The sequence below is a fragment of the Pantherophis guttatus genome, chromosome 1 (genome assembly GCF_059756535.1).
Source record: "Pantherophis guttatus breed Tessera chromosome 1, ASM5975653v1, whole genome shotgun sequence".
Classification (NCBI taxonomy): Eukaryota; Metazoa; Chordata; class Lepidosauria; order Squamata; family Colubridae; genus Pantherophis; species Pantherophis guttatus.
Genome location: NC_142063.1, coordinates 146691020 through 146707954, shown reverse-complemented (window position 1 = coordinate 146707954; position 16935 = coordinate 146691020). Strand labels below are relative to the sequence as shown.

Below are 16935 nucleotides of genomic sequence, written 5' to 3'. Positions count from 1 at the left end.
TAAATGTTTAAAGTCACGAAAATAATTTTTTTTAAAATAATGTTTCCCCAAATGCAAGTTTTGGATACATATTTTGTTTTTTAGAAATATTTCTGTAAGCAATTCAATTTTGTGTTTATGGATCTTTGAGCGAAGGAAAGTAGGTGCTGGTGGGCTTCATTCATTGCTACCCTTTCTACTGCAACAAAATCTATTACGTCAAATGTTGTGAATTTGCCCTAATACAGATCCATGTATTAGGCAATTTGGCAACATTAATCTTGAATTATTTTGAGATGCTGTGAGCGGTTCGGTTGGCATAACTTTAAAGAAATCTATGGAGTTCTCATTTTTCCTGAAGCTGCCTCTCCCATCCCTTATGTTGGATTCTTCAGAGATCAGAGAGGCTGCATGGGGGAAAAAAATAAATGAAAAACCATTTCCTTCAGTTAGAACTTCAAATGAATGGAATAGCAGTCTTGGGTCTTGATAACCAACCAAAGAAATGAAATGATGAAGTTTTGATAAATTTGAAATGAAGCAAAATAGAACTGTAATAACGAGATTGGAAAGTTCATTAATCTGTAAAAGTAATAGGCACATATGTCTAGAAAAAAATGAAATTATACTATTGAGATAAAATGGATTTTTTTTCTATTTTCTTACAAAGTTTTTTCATAAGGAAAGAATGCTGAGAACCAGAACTTGGGAAGAAGCTGAGAGATTTTGTGAAGCTCTTGGAGGACATCTTCCTAGTTTTAGCAACTCAGAAGAAATTAAGGAACTCCATACAATACTGAGGAAGATCATCAGGTGACGTTCTCAAGAGTCTAGCATTTTAGTGAATTCAACTGATGTCTAAATATATCTTCATGTATTTTACCACAGCAGATGTGATAGATAAAGTACCATTATAGCTTTTACAATACTTGAAGCAATCTTAACCAGTCTCTTAGGGGCATTTGAGACTGAGGTAAGAGAGGCAAATGGTTTCTGTGCAATCCCTCTCAGTGGGAAGGAAAAGATCCTCTGCTTGATTTCCTTCTAAAAAATTAATGTACTACAGTGTGGTTTCACATCACTTCTGTTATAAACTAGAGAAAACTGTTTCAAGGATCAATTAAAGGAACTCTCAAGAGTTGAATCTTTCCAGCATTTATATATAATTTGTTTTATATGCTGATTACCATTATGAGTATGTGTGTCACCATCACCATCATGAAATCTTTCATGTAGTCAAAGACCAGCATAAAGAGACTGTGTATATTTGAGATTATGTCTAGAAGAAATAAAGAATGTTAGAAACAATGATGATCAGGCAGAAACTGATATACTTTGGGGCATAGAGGGAAGACAGCAAACAATGTTGATGGCTAAAACTAAAGATATTTCTGGAATGTCCCTGAAAGAGTTGCAGGTTGTTCAACAAGGCCAGACAAATTAAAGGATATTTGTCTCTATTGAGCCCAAGTCAAGGGCAGCTGATTAACCAATCTGCAAAATAAAAGATTCGTGACTGCCAAAGGACCTGCTGAGTTACTGTATTTTTTATTTACTGTATATACTTCGGGTAAGCCAAAAATTGTAGATGTCAAAATACAAATGCCAAAATCAAGCTTGGCTTTTCTGTACATGGGCTTATCCATGAGTATATATAATAATACCTTTTTTTAAAGTACTCCTAATTTCCATATATTCTCCTGAATAAGTCCATCTGTGAATAAATAGACCCACAAAATGTTTTTAAAAATATGAAAAAAAAAATGCAGGTTGTCTATCAGCAGATAGCACATTTTTCATGGTATTCTGTTTAAAAATTCCAGGGTTTTATTACAGATGGATTTATTTGCAAGTATATATTGTACAGTATTTATTTATTTATTTACTGGCATTTATATCTCCCTAAGTGCTTTGCCTTCCACTACATAATACCACTCGGCTTCAGTTTTTTTCTTAGTGACTTCAGTGTCCAGATTCCAGACTATAGAAGCCAAGCCCATTTCTTCTTTCTTTGTTTTCTAATTTTTTTTTTTTTTTTTAAATTTGATTTATATGCCGCCCTTCTCCGAAGACTCAGGGCGGCTTACAATGTGCTCAGCAATAGCCTTCATCCTTTTGTATATTTATACAAAGTCAGCTTATTGCCCCCACAACTGGGTCCTCAATTTACCTTAGAAAGGATGGAAGGCTGAGTCAACCTTGAGCCTTGGCGAGATTCGAACCCTGCAGTAATTGCAGGCAGCTGGTCTTAATAACCAGCTTAATAACAGGGTGCCTTAAACCCCTGTACTACCAAGGCTCTTGTCAATTTATCATTACTTATGAGTTACAGGCTTTATAAGTGCAGATTCTCGGGAATATTTATAAAGAAAAGTATATGCAATGCAGAACAGCAGATTGGTAAAATGATCATCCACACACTTTCAGATTTGACCATCTCACAGAGCAGTTGTCTAAAATGATGAAAATGATCACCAAATACTCAAAAGTAATAAAACAATTAAGTTGAACATTCCGTTGCATTTTTACTTTTTTATTTATAGTGATGACAGATGGGTCTGGATTGGGCTAAATAAGAGGAATCCTGAACTTCTGGGTTCATGGCAATGGAGTGACGATAAGCCAGTAAGTTAAGCTGACCATACATAGAATACTAAATGATCCAATCCTAGCTGGAAGAATATCGGTGAAATTCTGAAGTTGAAAAGCTTTTAAAGAATATTTTGCACAGGAAAAGTAAAACAGGTTTTAAACAATAATTTTAAATAAAATACAGTAGCTTAAATTGGTTATGAAAGTATTCAGAAAACCAAAGCCTATGCCATTAAACTGTTATTCTATATGAAAATTAGTGGAGGATTTGCTTTATTTAAACACAATTACACACATGGAAGTCCTCAATTAGGGACATTGCTGTGGTCATTTCCTACGGAGGGAGGGAGGAGAGAGAGAAAGAAAGAAAGAACGAAAAAGAAAGAGAGAAAGAAAGGAAAGAAAGAAAGAAAGAAAGAAAGAAAGAAAGAAAGAAGAAAAGAAAGGAAGAAAGGAAGAAAGAAAGCTAAATAGGATTCAGGCTTTCATAGAATGAATATAAAGTTCTGGATTATGATCAGTAACCAAGTCATAATGTGACCTTTAATAAATTAGCAAAGGTTTTGTCATGAAATTTCAGAAGATAATCTGGTTCAGTTTACTAAAAGCACATATCTATTAATAAATATTGAAAGTACTCTTTATTTTTTTCAAGATTCATATTCCTACAGTATTGGGATATTGCGGATATTGTTACTAAAGCATACTGATTAAAATTAATAACATACAGCTTTAAAACCATTCTTCCTCTAGGTCTCTACTGTTGTTATGCCCCTGGAATTTAGAGAAGATGACTATGATATTCGAGATTGTGCAGCTATCAAGGTGCATTGTGACATTTTTTGATTACTAACTCCTAAAGAGAAGGAAACACTGGAAGAATCTGTGCTATTTTTTTTGTAAAATAACTCAGTTGACCTAATGCTTGCCAATAAGTCCTGCAATTTAGCCAGTTAGACTGCCCTAAGGGATTTTTAACCTGTGCTCTGTTAAATTTTCTTTTTACTGTGGAATTGCTTATCACATTTTTCAGGAGATCAGGTCTTAGTATACAGTCCTAAAAAAAAAAGTGTGTTGGTGGGGGGAGGTGAATACTGCACTGCTTTCACAACCTGTCTGTTTTGAAGAGGCTAGGAGAGAGAAGTAGGAGGCAAGCTTGCATTACTCTGGTGATTTTGGCCTTCTTGTTTTCTCACACATGGTCACCTTGATTTTGAATGGAGGAAATTAATATATCAGTTCCAGATGGAGCCAGAAACAGTCCTGGAATTTTTAAACAGAATGAATCCAAGGTTGCCTTTGTGGCTTTACTGTCTCATCCCCAGAACACCCTAATCTTATTTCTGGCACGAACATAGACATAACTAAAATCTCCTGAATGCTTGCAGCCTTCTGGAAATACCCTGGCATGTCCATCTTATTCATCTCCCTATCAATCTAATTGGTTAGAGTTACTGTCCTAACTTCAGAATAAAACAGCCTTTTTCAACGCTGTTACATTTGTAAATATTACATTGGAATGCAATAATGTGCATAATTTGTCTTGGACTGTATAGTAGCAGTGATCCTTTCAATAGGTTTTGATCAGTTGGAAAAAGAAAAACTATTTTAAAGTAGGTATGTGTCGTTTTTGACAAATATTTCAAATATATGAAATATATTTCAAGGATATGTTTATAAATATATCAAGCACAGCACGGCAATTCCATATTTCAGTTCTGAGTAAGCATTGTATTGGTGGTAGTTTAATTCTGTAAAAAGTAAGCCCCACTGGCTTTAATGGGACTATTCTCAGCTAAGGAAAAAAACATTTAGCCCTTATCTTACTTGATCCTTTTCTACTTCTGCATTTACCATTCATCTGTATCCTGCTTTTACCTATTGGAAATCCAAATATACGCCTGGAATATTTTCCTTTTGTTGATCACCAACTGAAAATAATATCTTTCAAAATCTGATTTTCCTCATCAAGCAACTACCCAGTATTAAATAAAAGTATACTTCTGTATTTGTTGTTGTGGTAGTAGTTAGAATGCAGTATTGCAGGATAACTGCCCACTACCAGTTCAAGGTTGGCTCAACCTTCCATCCTTCCAAGATCAGTAAAATAAGGACCCAGATTGTTGGGGGCAACATGCTGAGACTGTAAACTCCTATAAAGCACTGTAAAGTGGCATATGAGTTTAATAGGTATTTCTATTATTTTAGCCTCTAGCTAGAATCCCTTGTATATTTAAAAGAAAATTCCACTGAACACAGAGATTTATTTCTAATAATTAAATGAGCTAATAAGAAGAAAGGAAATCTTTTTAACAGAATTTAGTTATGGACACTTACTTACTTGAGAGTTACTACAAAAAGAAATAATGCATATTATCACTGCTTTTCTTTTGTAATTATACAGACCCTTGGACTAAAACGCCGGCCTCGGTGGCATTTTTACCTATATGAAGCTAGAGAAGAGGAGTTCTACTTAAAACCTTTCCATTGTGATGCAAAACTTGAATGGGTATGCCAGATCACTAAAGGTAAATTTGCTTTCAACCATATATTGTTTAATTGTGTTGTTGTTTTTTAGAAAGGAGATCTACTGTATTCAGCATGGCTCATTCCAGATAAAAGTATGCAGGATAAAAACATTAACATTTAGGATTGTCTTTTCCTTCATTTTATTCAATATGCTAGCATTATGGTTGGCCAATTTCTTATAACTCTAAAAAAACATGAGTTCTGAAAGTGTTATCAGTCGTTCCCTCCCCCTCCCCCCCCCAAATATTGAGTTAGTTTCCATCTGACTAAGGGTTGAATCACCCTGGCATACATTATTTCCAGAATATGTGGGTTACATAGAAGTGTTTTCTTCAGTGGTGAAATCTGAACCGGTTTACAACCAGTTCGATGGCTGCGCATGCGTGCTGTGCGCACCACGCACCAAATGCGAGGTGCGTGCACAGTGCACACCAAAAGGAGGCATGGGGTAAGTAGAACAGCACGCCAGGGGTGGTGATCAGCTGTGGAGTGTGATCTCTTTTTTTACTTTTAAAAGAAGCGGCAAGTGGGCGATTGGGGGGGCATGGGGAGGCAGGGATTTTTGCTGCTAGTTCTCCAAATCACCTGCTGCCATCGCTATCGGATCGGCCGATCCAGTCCAAACTGGGAGCATTTCACCCCTGGTTTTCTTTCTTTTTCTGTCCTACTGTTAACCAGTGTCCATATCCCGCAACTAGGATTTGGCAATGTATCCCAGACTTCATGATTTTCCATGAGTAACCTTATTTCCTAGGCAAGGCTTGGCATAAGTCAGTTTGGGAAACCCGATTTGGCCGAATAAGAATCTTCAGTGCCAACAACAACAAAACCAAACAAACATGGATAGAATAGAATAGAACAGAATTTTTTATTGGCCAAGTGTGATTGGACACACAAGGAATTTGTCTTGGTGCATATGTTTTCAGTGTACATAAAAGAAAAGATACGTTCATTAAGAATCATAAGGTACAACACTTAATGATAGTCATAAGGTACAAATAAGCAATCAGGAAACAATATCAATATAAATCGTAAGGATACAAGCAATAAAATTGCAGTCATACAGTCATAAGTGGAAGGAGATGGGTGGTGGGAATGATGAGAAGATTAATAGTAGTACAGACTTAGTAAATAGTTTGACAGTGTTGAGGGAATTATTTGTTTAGCGGAGTGATGGCATTCGGGGAAAAACTGTTCTTGTGTCTAGTTATTCTGGTGTGCAGTGCTCTATAGCATTGATTTGAGGGTAGGAGTTGAAACAGTTTATGTCCAGGATGTGAGGGGTCTGTAAATATTTTCACAGCCCTCTTAGAAAAGTACAGATGCCTCTCATTCTAGTAGTAGTTCAGATCCATGGCTTTTTCTTCCTACAAATTAACAGACTCTCACGGTATCTTTGAAGCAGGGCAATAATTGAATATATGCTTAATTGCCAGCTCTTGATCTGAGAACCACGGGCCCTCCGTATACTTTCCAAATGTAAAACTACTTTTTGACTTTCTATCCAATTTAACTAAAGGGTCAACAGTGCTGTTAAACGAAACAAAAGCATAGTAAAATATGGATTTCTGTCAAGCTCAGTATTCAAAGATTATGTTTTAGTTTCATGTGCACCCCAGGGTTTTTCAGTTGGAGTTCTGCAGAAACCTAACATTCTGCAAGAGGTCACTAAGGGTCCCCTGGGTGGATCGTGATTTGTTTTTTTAAAAAGAAGAGATTGAACAAAACCCCTCTAACCTCTGATTGGCCCTCTGGAGCCCACATGAACTCCTGGCTGGGGCAGGAATTACACACACACACACACACACACCCTGGAAGCTGGTAGGTAAGCAAAGCCCAGCTGAAGAGCCAGCAAGGAGGGAGGTGCAGCAGTTGGCGAATGAGCCTACAAGTGAGGCTTCCTTGTAGGGGGTCTACTTGCCAGCTCACCAGCCTGCCTTTCTCCAGGTGTAGCAGCCTGGGGAGTGGGGAGCTATCTCCAGGCGGATGCAAGAGATCTGGGTCAGGTCTGGTCCAGGTATTAGCAGCAGCCACCCACAAAGACAGGTTGAGGGGAAGGAAGCAGGGGAAAGGAAAAAAATTCATTCTTTATTTTTAGTTTATGAACACTGTTACAAACACATAGTATCTACACATGAAATGAATATAATAATTTTGCAAGTTCTGGCCTATATTTGAGGCTGAATGTGCAGGGGGTTCCCTGAGGATTGAAAAATATTTCAAGGGTTCCTCAGGTTCAAAAGATTTGGGGGGGGGGGAATAGTACAGCCTAACTCAAGTGCTTAAATGCTGGGAGACAGTATTTTCAAATCATAAATTCTTTTTATATTTTGGAACAAGATTTTACCAGAGAAATATGGCAATTGATAGTGCAATAGGGTAATTTCTTTGCTTTCTCTCTGGCTCTTATTCGATATAAAATTAATTCCATTGTATGAAGTAATTGTTCTCTGAATAATTGTATCTATTTCATTCCATTTGCTGCTATTTGCAGTACTCTCTTGGAGTATGATAATAATCATGTCTTTATACAACTCTTTCCAAGAACTCTTTATGGATTTTTGATCAGTTAAATGTTGGAATTTTTTTTAACCACTTGAGTTGGAAAGTGTAATATTAATAGCAAAGAAAACTTAGAACATGGATTCATGCCTCAATTAGATTCAGTTTTTTAAAGTGACTCAAGAGACTTTATATGTATGGAAAGTGTTAAATTATTGTTGAATTCAAGTTTGAACATTCCTATTTTACTAGACAGTTATATATTTCCAATTGCCAATAAAAACCGTGACACGTAGCCTTTTTTCTAACCAAGGTTATATTAGTACATCCAATGATAGACTTTTCATTTATCTACAGGTAGTACTCCAAAGACACCTGAATGGTACAAACCAGGTAAGATTTTTTTCTTACTTTTCATACACTTCATTGCAGTCCATGGACCTTTCTTTCCACAGCCTCAGTTTTAAAACAAATGGAATTGTTAGCTTAATCCCAGTTCAAGTATTTCAGATAGCTGGAATGTGTGCGTTGCATAAATAATATATTTTGTAAAACTCTAAGCATACAGTAGCATTCCATAGTGTATGTGTGATTGAAACTTGAAATAAGATTTATATAATTGAAAGTGTTACCTTTATCCAGAAGGAACTTGGCCAAGCTTCAGGAATAACTAAGAAGGATCCTTCCAAGTCTTATTCTGTGATATTTTGACACGTCATGATACCATTGCATAAATGGTGTATTCATGTCATGATGCCTGATGCAAGTACATCATATTATTTGTACTTGGATGGCATGAGACATATGTCACTTGCTCCTATTCCACACAAATGCCCATAATCACTAGAATGATGTGTTTGTTTGTTTATTTATTCATTCGATTTTGGGTTTATTATAAATAATTAAATCATAAGGAAATGAAATGCAGAAGTTACAGACAGTGATCATTACCTTCCCAACATGACCATTCATGAAATAGTTTTTAGGTGTAACCCAGTCTTTCTTGCACTAGAGAGTTGATCAAAATATGTAATTACTAAGAAAACCCATCTATTTTAACTCTCAAAGAAAGTTAATAAACTTGTTAACTTTAGCAAAATGATTGTGCGACAAAGTGAGTTGTAAGGTCTTTGCTTGAAATCAGACTTGGAGGAATTGAAGTCAAAATCAGTCATTTGACTCTAAGTCAAGGGTCCCCAACCTATGGTCCGTGGCCCACTACCGGGTCGTAGGCTAAGAGGGGCCAGCTGGAGCACATGCCTCTGTGTGAGCCATGTTGCAGACACACAACTCTGTTCTAAATCAAAAAAGCCCAGCATTTTTATTTTGATTCATATGGCCTCCCTGTTACATGATGATTCAGATTGCATGGAGTTGCTGGTTCATGTTAGGTTGTCCTGAACGTAAGCTTCGTATGTGATTTTCTTTCTTTGTAGATGAAGAACGAATTCATGGGCCAACAGTGAATATTGATGGGTCAGAATTCTGGTTCGTGCCAAATAAGCATCTCACCTATCAAGAAGCTTCCTTGTATTGTTCTGAGAATGAAAGTGACTTGGCTTATGTGACCTCCTTCACTGCGCTGAATGGAATTCTAAACACAATTTTAAAAGTAATGCATTGATTTATATTTTGGGTGATTTCTGTTGAATGAAATGACTGCCAACATCCCTTTTCTTTGTGGATTTTGATATCATTACATCATTAGGAAATGAAATGCAGAAGTTGCAGGCAGTGAGGTACATTAAACCTATCAGAGACAAATTACCTTAGTTTTCCATAAAAATGAGCAGGAAATCATACTGCTATTTGTTGTTCAGTAATTTGTTGCTAAAATTCATCAGTGAGATCTGGGTGACCCTGGAGATCATGTGAAATCTTGGGTTGCTGATACTTTGTGTTATGGCACTCCATGTGCACCTCTACTGCTCTATCCATGAATAGATACAAAAAATAAACAGTTAATTTTGGGTTGATTTATTAAGATATTTTAATGGGGAATTTGGCTTAGTTCAATTGAAAGAAGTCAGAGAATGAAGCCAGTGACCATAATTGGAGCAAACTATGGCTACTTCTTTCTCTGGAGTTTTTTTTCTGGATACAGGTAGTCCTCGGCTTACAATAATTCTTTAAGTGACCATTCAAAGTTACAACAGCACTGAAAAAAGTGACTTAAGATTGTTTTTCACACTTACTACTGTTACTGCATCCACGTGGTCACATGATCAAAATTCAGATGCTTGGGAACTGCCTTATATTTATGATGGTTGCTGCAAACTTTTTGGGACCTTCTGACAAGCAAAGTCCATTGGGGATCCAGAATCACTCTAACAATCGTGAAACTAAACAACTGAGGCAAGAAAGATTGTAAAATGGAGCAAAAATTCACTTAACAGCTGTCTCACTTAGCAACAGAATTTTTGTGCTCGATTGTGGTCATAAGTCGAGGACTACCTGTTGTGAATAGAATATAATAGAATTTTTTATTGGCCAAGTGTGATTGGACACATAAGGAATTTGTCTTGGTGCATACACTCTCAGTGTACATAAAAGAAAAGATACGTTCATCAAGAATCAGAATAAGAGAATGTCCTTCATTCACACTAAGCCAGCGGTTAACTGGGAGATCCAGATTGTAGTGCCACGTTAGCCACAGAGGGCTGACTTTGGGCTAATACATTCTCTCAGCCCAATCTATCTCACAGATGGTTATTATGGATGGCAAAATAGGTTTTGCACTGCAAATAACTTAAATCGTGCAGGTAAGATTACAGAGCTTGGAAAATCATAGATGGCTTCTTAGTTGGATCAAATTATAGGTGAAGTCAGCATGAATCACATTTACCATAAAGCCAGTCTTAATAATACACCTGGATTTAATTTTTCCCTTACTTATGATGTGCCTGCATTAAATCTTGCTGGGTTTTTTTATTGTCTTCCTTCTGATTTCTTATATATTGTAATACATTGTATTATGGCACTAGCAGTATTAAAAATGTTGATTGCAGATACCATGCTGCAATAAACTTAGCATTTCTTTATTATTATGGTTGTAGAAATGTTTTTACGTTGGACATTAGGGTTCCCTAAAAATAAAAAGGAGTTGAGAAAAACATCTAACAAATCAATAGTTATGCGGTTTTTCAAGCTCTTCTCAAAGATTGCTGCACTCTCCTGCAACTGAGAAACATTTTTCAGTATTGCATGGAAGAGATTAACATTGGATATTGCATTTCATGCTAACACAATCTGCTTTTGGCAGTTATCGGACGAGAATCAGAACTGGTGGTTCAAATACAAAATTCCAATAACTTACCGTTTGCGGTAAGTAGAAACATCCATTTGTGTTGTTCTAAAAATTATTTATGTGTTGAAAACTATTTACAAAATACAATGCTGAATCTCCCACTTATGATTGAAGGTCAGATACTGAAATGGTAAACCTTGGGAAGCCGGGGAATTTTAACACTACATTTTGTCCTATTTTTTACATATTTTTACAGTAGTTCAAGTGGAAATTTAATAACAGAATGGATTGGTTAAAGGTTTGCTACCTCTGTTCAATAAATAGTTGCATATGAGCTAGCAGGAGGCAATGTTTTGCAAGATTTAGTACAAATGATTGTACTAGAACCCATGTTTTACACTTTTTTGAAAAATTGGGCATTTGAAGGCTTACCTTTGAATTTTTATTTTTAATTTTTTGGCTACATTAAGAAAAACTCTTCAATATATGTAGGAGTATATCTCTGCACCAGGTCCAATTTTTATTTTAAAATGCAAATGAAAAAGAAAAACATTAAAGCAAGTTTTAGTGTATACTTATATGGGGCAGTTCATCACATTAGTCTTAGTATCTAAAACTAAATGAGTATAATTGTATTTGTAACTGTGCCCATCCTCCCAGGTTCTCTGGTACCTTAAAAATAAAAGGTAAAATATTGTTGCAGTTGAACTCAACCTCTGTGACCTCAAGAACAGTTTTCATGACAATTAGAAGGAAGCTATAGAAATTGTATAAATAAAATAAGTAATTGTCTTTTTCCAAGATCTAGGCTACAGTGCTGGCACTCCCTAAGTTTCCCATTCAAATACTAACCAAGTCCAATTATGTAGCCTTCCAAGCCCAGAAGTAATACCATGTTTTGCAAAAACAAACCTTCCAAAATAGATTGAACTAAGAGTGTCTTGTCTAGAGGAATGTTATTTCATGAAAATGGAATGTGAACAGTTTTTTTATCTGGATTAAAATTGGAGCTTCGGTTCAGCCACCTTTACTCCTCCCGTCAGTCTCGGCCTGGATTGGGCCTTTTTGCTAGTAGCATCCACCTGGGTGGGTTTGAGAGGAAAGATGGTAGAAACATAGGTAATTCTCAACTTATGTTCACAATTGGGACCAGAAGTTTGGTTGCTAAGCAACATTGCTGAGCAAGCTATTATCTGACTGGACTCTATTTTATGATCATTTTTTACCCTGGTATTTATTGAATCGCCATGGTTGTTAAGCATATCATGTGGTTGTTAAGGGAATCATAGCCATTAAGCGAATTGTTTGACTGATTGTCAGAAGCCAGTTGGAAAGATTGCAAATAGTGACCATATGATGGCAAGTTGCCACAACTGTTGTAAATTAGAACTGGTTGCCAAGCACCCGAATTGTGATCATGTGTCCGTGGCGTGGCAGTTGTAATTTCAAGGACAGGTCATAAGTCATTTTTTAAGGCTATCTTAACTTTGAACCATCATTAAAGAAACACTTGTAAAGTAAGACTACTTGTAGGATCATAATCCAACCCTTCCTGTTTTTCATATTTTGTACGTATGGACAAAAAGAGCAGTTCTCTGCATAGGAGATAGCAAGAAAAATGACCTATGCTGCTTCTTCCTCTTAATTTTAACATATTAGCTTATCATATTACCTTACCGTAAATACTGCAATTATGTACTTGCATTTCATATTTTCATTATTTAAATATATTTGTTTTTATAAATATAATATCTATCAAATATTATATTTGATGTAAATTGTAACATTTGCATTAAAATGTGATTGGTCATGGCCCATCATTCTATCCCTGACTATACTGTTTGGATACCACTCTGTGGCTATATGTATCTTGTTTCCTTTTTAAAAAAATAAATAATATTCTCTTCGTTTGTTTTTTCTTAAGCTTGTTTTCACGCTATTTTGAATACCACCCCAGAAAATGTTGGCATATCTCTTATCAATCCTGGTCAAGAGGTAATAACTTTGTTTGTTTTTTAATCAGCTATATTTTTAGAAATGTTCTCAGACTCTCTCCTAAATAAGAAGAGTATATTAGTTTTCCTTTAGGCTTCTTTTTGTGAGATTCTTGTTTCCTACTATATGATTTTTAATCTTAAATTCTGCCAACTCGAAGCAGCAGAGTCAGAAAATGTGCATGGTTGCTTTTCACCCTTATGGATCTTTTTGCTTCTATTCTTGTCTTGATTAAAATTGACAGGAGGTAAACAGTTTAAAGTTTGCGTTCTCAAACTAACTGTTCTGAGACTGTAAGTTTGTTTCCGACTATAACATGGGTGTCAAACTCACCGCATCATGTTGCTGTCACGTGACATATCGTGGCTTTTTTTCCCCTTCACAGAGCTGGAGTGGGCGTGGCCTGCACATGACGCATCTGGCTTGCGGGCCGCAAGTTTGACACCCCCAGTCTATAGGAATTCTGTCAGCTTCCATTGTTCATCTCCTCTCCATGACATCTTGTTTCCATCCTGTTGGATCTGCAGTTTTGCATTGTTCTGATACTTAATTCCTTCTCTTGACATAGTTCATTTTATTGCTGATCTTGCAATTTCAGAACTAAATAAAACAATTGAATTTACTAGTCTGACATTAATACCAACTCTTCAAACTTTCAGTCCAACTCTATTATCTAATGAACTTTTAACTAAAAATCCTCTGGCTGAACTTGGGACCATCTATAGCCGTGATGGCGAACCTATGGCAGGTGTGCCACAGGTGGCACGCGGAGCCATATTGGTGGGTACGTGAGCGTTGCCCTAGCTCAGCTCCAGCACGCATGTGCGTGCTGGCCAGCTGATTTTTGGGCCTTCTGGGCCCACCGGAAGTCGGCAAATGAGCTGTTTCCGGCCTCCAAAGGGCCTCCGGGGTGGGGGTGGGGAAGGTTGTTTTCGCCTTCCCCAGGCTCCTAGAAAGCCTCTGGAACATGGGGAGGGCAAAAAAACAGGCCTACCGGGCCATCACATGCCAAAAGCAAGGGGAGCATGGGGGGGTTGCATGTGCATATGGGGGGGCAGGGCGCATAGAATTATGGATGAGGGCACGAATGCACACGACCACCCCGCACTCCCCCAGCTTTTGGCACGCAAGGACAAAAAGGTTAGCCATCACTGATCTATAGGCTTTGCTTTTGAACCAAGAAGGCATTCTTATCATTCATTCAAACTAAATTCAGTGCTAAACTAATGTTGTTACCTAGTTTGGATAATGAAATATCAGCAAGAAACCAACCACCCTCAGAGAGCACCAACCCTGAGCTACAAATATTCTCCTTTATTGATTAATTAGTATAAGTCTGCTGAGGGTTCTATTTGGTTTAAAGTATAAAATTAAATTTGAAACAAAAGGTATTAAAAACAATCTTCAACTAAAACTATTGTATTGCTTACATTAAACTTAGTGAGAGGTCTGCATAACAGCATCAGCATAAAAATTCTTTATTTATTCTCTATTCTGCAGGCAGTTCATTAGATTGCAGTACAAAACTGCCTTTCATTTGTGAGAAATACAATGCATCATTATTGGAGACAACAGAACCAGGCTATAAACCACCTCAGAAAAGCTGCCCTGAAAATTGGATTTTTGCCCTAAATAAGGTAAAGCATAAATAATTTGGGATTCTGAATATTATATTTCAGTCGTCAGAAGCTGACTTGAAATGGTTATCAAACTAGTTTGATGAACATTTAAAGATCTGCAATAACTTGCAACTAACAAACTTGAAGGATCTAATCTGGGTCTGTCACTGTGACCAGAGGTTTAGTCTTCCAAGATTTCAGACGTGCTGGAGCCAGTCCTCAGGGACCTTCTTTCTACCAGAATATTGGTTTTCTCTCTACACATTCTGGTACAGAAAAGTTCCCTGAGAATGAGGCTCCAGCACAAGTCCTAAAGCTCGAAAGACTAAATTTCTGGTCCTGGTGACCGAACTAGATTGGATCCTGCAACATTATCCTGAAACATGTATATTTACCTTCATTTGTAACAAACCTGACATTGAGCTACTGTATGAACATAGTTTAATTCAAAAGATTTGTGAAATATCTACGTCAGAGGTTATATTTTTTTTTAAAAAAATCTTTTACAGTGTTATCGAAAGGTGACCCCTCAGAACATGACATTTAACAAAGCAGATGAATATTGTCAATCTTTAGGAGGATTCCTTCCTTCAATCAAAAGCCAGATTGAACAAGGTAAGAAAATACATGAGCCGTGATGGGGCAGTGGTTAGAATGCAGTAGTGTAGGCTAACTCTGCCCACAGCTAGGAGTTTGATTCTTATCGGCTCAAGGTTGACTCAGCCTTCCATCCTTCTGAGGTCGGTAAAATGAGGACCCAGATTTTGGGGCCAATATGCTAACTCTGTAAACCTCTCAGAGTGCTGTAAAGCGCTGTGTAAAACTAAGTGCTATTGCTATTCCATACATAGATCTTTATCACAGGATTCTTTCATATATACGTACATGTTGTAATTGGATTCTTTCAAATTGAATAATATGGACCTGCTCCTGAGAAAGGCTTTGTGTATGAGATAATAATGAAAGTTCTGCTTGTGGACATGCACTGTGAGGAAGACAAACGACAAAACCAACATCTGCCCTTTTTGCACATGTATTTTAACATCACACGTACAGACATAAGGGACAGAGCATTCTGGTTGTTCTGCTGAAACTCTTCTTCTTGCATATCTTCTTATGTACCCTTCCTCTTGGTGTAGTAGTAAAGACAACTTTCAAATAAAAATTAGGGATGGTGAGTATTACCATTAATTATGTAAAAATGCACTGTAATTTTACAATTATCATCTCTATTCTTTCCAAATCTTATGAAGTTTTCATTTTTAAACTTAAAACTGAGTATTATTATAAACTGGATGTGGATATAAACATTGTATTTCCTTACTGTTACTTATTTATGAATTAATCATGATTAATTCATATTATTATGATAATACTATGAATTATGAATTAATTATAATATTTGTACAGCAGACTCCAAGTGGTTTAGAATAAATAAAACAAGAGCAATATAAATTCCTATAAAACAGAAAGTCCTATTTCCTCATTTTCATAGCTAATAAGAACAGCAGTGATAAATAACACTCCCCTCCCAAACTGACTAGAAGGGCACTAATCTCTGAATGCCCAACCAAAAGAAGCAATCTTTTGCCACCCTTTGAGTTGAAGGGAATAAAAAACACAGCATGATAGTGGTATCCTTATGGGAGAGAATATAAATGACTGCTCTCTGAAGGGAGAAGCAATTGCAGATGTCACTGACAGTGCTTAAAGTAAGAGAATTCAGCCTGTGGATCTTGGCTGATCCTCTTCCATGGTTGTTGTTTTAATATTCCATCTGTGAGCCTTAGGATATAATCTATAAGAAGATTGATAAAAATCAGGAAATCAACAACAACAAAGGTTCATTGTGTTATATATGCTACAAGGCTATGGACGGAGGCCCAAAAAAATCAAGATGATGACCCCTACCATGCAATCAAAGGTCTGCCCCCTGTTTTTCCTTGTGATGCATATTAAAGGGGTTATGGCTTCAATTACACGGTTGTGATTTCCATCTTGAAAATTATCTTTTAATTGCTTTTAAAATAATGTCTTTTACATGTATGTATGTATGTATGTGTGTATATATATATATATATATATATATTGCCACCAAAAAAGGCACCAGGTCCTATTTTCAGGGGGGTTGGATGTCGTCCACTGACTTGCCTCACTTGCACACGTCACTTCCCACCTCTTTTTCGCTATCAGAGGCCTTCAGGAACTTCTTCATCCAGTAAGACCAGCAAGGCTTTCCTGAAGGCCTCTGCAGCCCATAAGAGAGCTCCAGATCGATCCGAAGCTCTCTTACCGGCTACAGAGGCCTTCAGGAAAGCCTTGCTGGCAGTAGAAATGGGCCAAGGTGTGCAAGGCCTGGTTGCAACTATCCGAAGGCAATTAGTAAGGTAGCTCCACCCCCCTCATTCCCACCCTAGTTTAATTTTTACTTGTGCACTCTGGAGTGAGAGGGGTTTTAATTAGGGCTTATTT

The 16935-nt window shown here is 36.8% G+C and overlaps 1 protein-coding gene across 2 annotated transcripts in view; it reads left to right on the top strand.

Annotated features, from left to right (window-relative positions):
* Positions 1 to 16935, top strand: part of LY75 (lymphocyte antigen 75) — an 81679-nt gene that overhangs the window by 32806 nt on the left and 31938 nt on the right. For both annotated transcript variants that reach the window (XM_060687986.2, XM_087881964.1), the window contains exons 13-22: positions 650 to 792; positions 2523 to 2604; positions 3325 to 3396; positions 4976 to 5099; positions 7960 to 7995; positions 9039 to 9214; positions 10865 to 10926; positions 12774 to 12844; positions 14345 to 14481; positions 14973 to 15078. In XM_060687986.2, the coding sequence (XP_060543969.2) occupies positions 650 to 792; positions 2523 to 2604; positions 3325 to 3396; positions 4976 to 5099; positions 7960 to 7995; positions 9039 to 9214; positions 10865 to 10926; positions 12774 to 12844; positions 14345 to 14481; positions 14973 to 15078 (1009 nt within the window). The remainder of the gene's footprint in view (positions 1 to 649; positions 793 to 2522; positions 2605 to 3324; positions 3397 to 4975; positions 5100 to 7959; positions 7996 to 9038; positions 9215 to 10864; positions 10927 to 12773; positions 12845 to 14344; positions 14482 to 14972; positions 15079 to 16935) is intronic.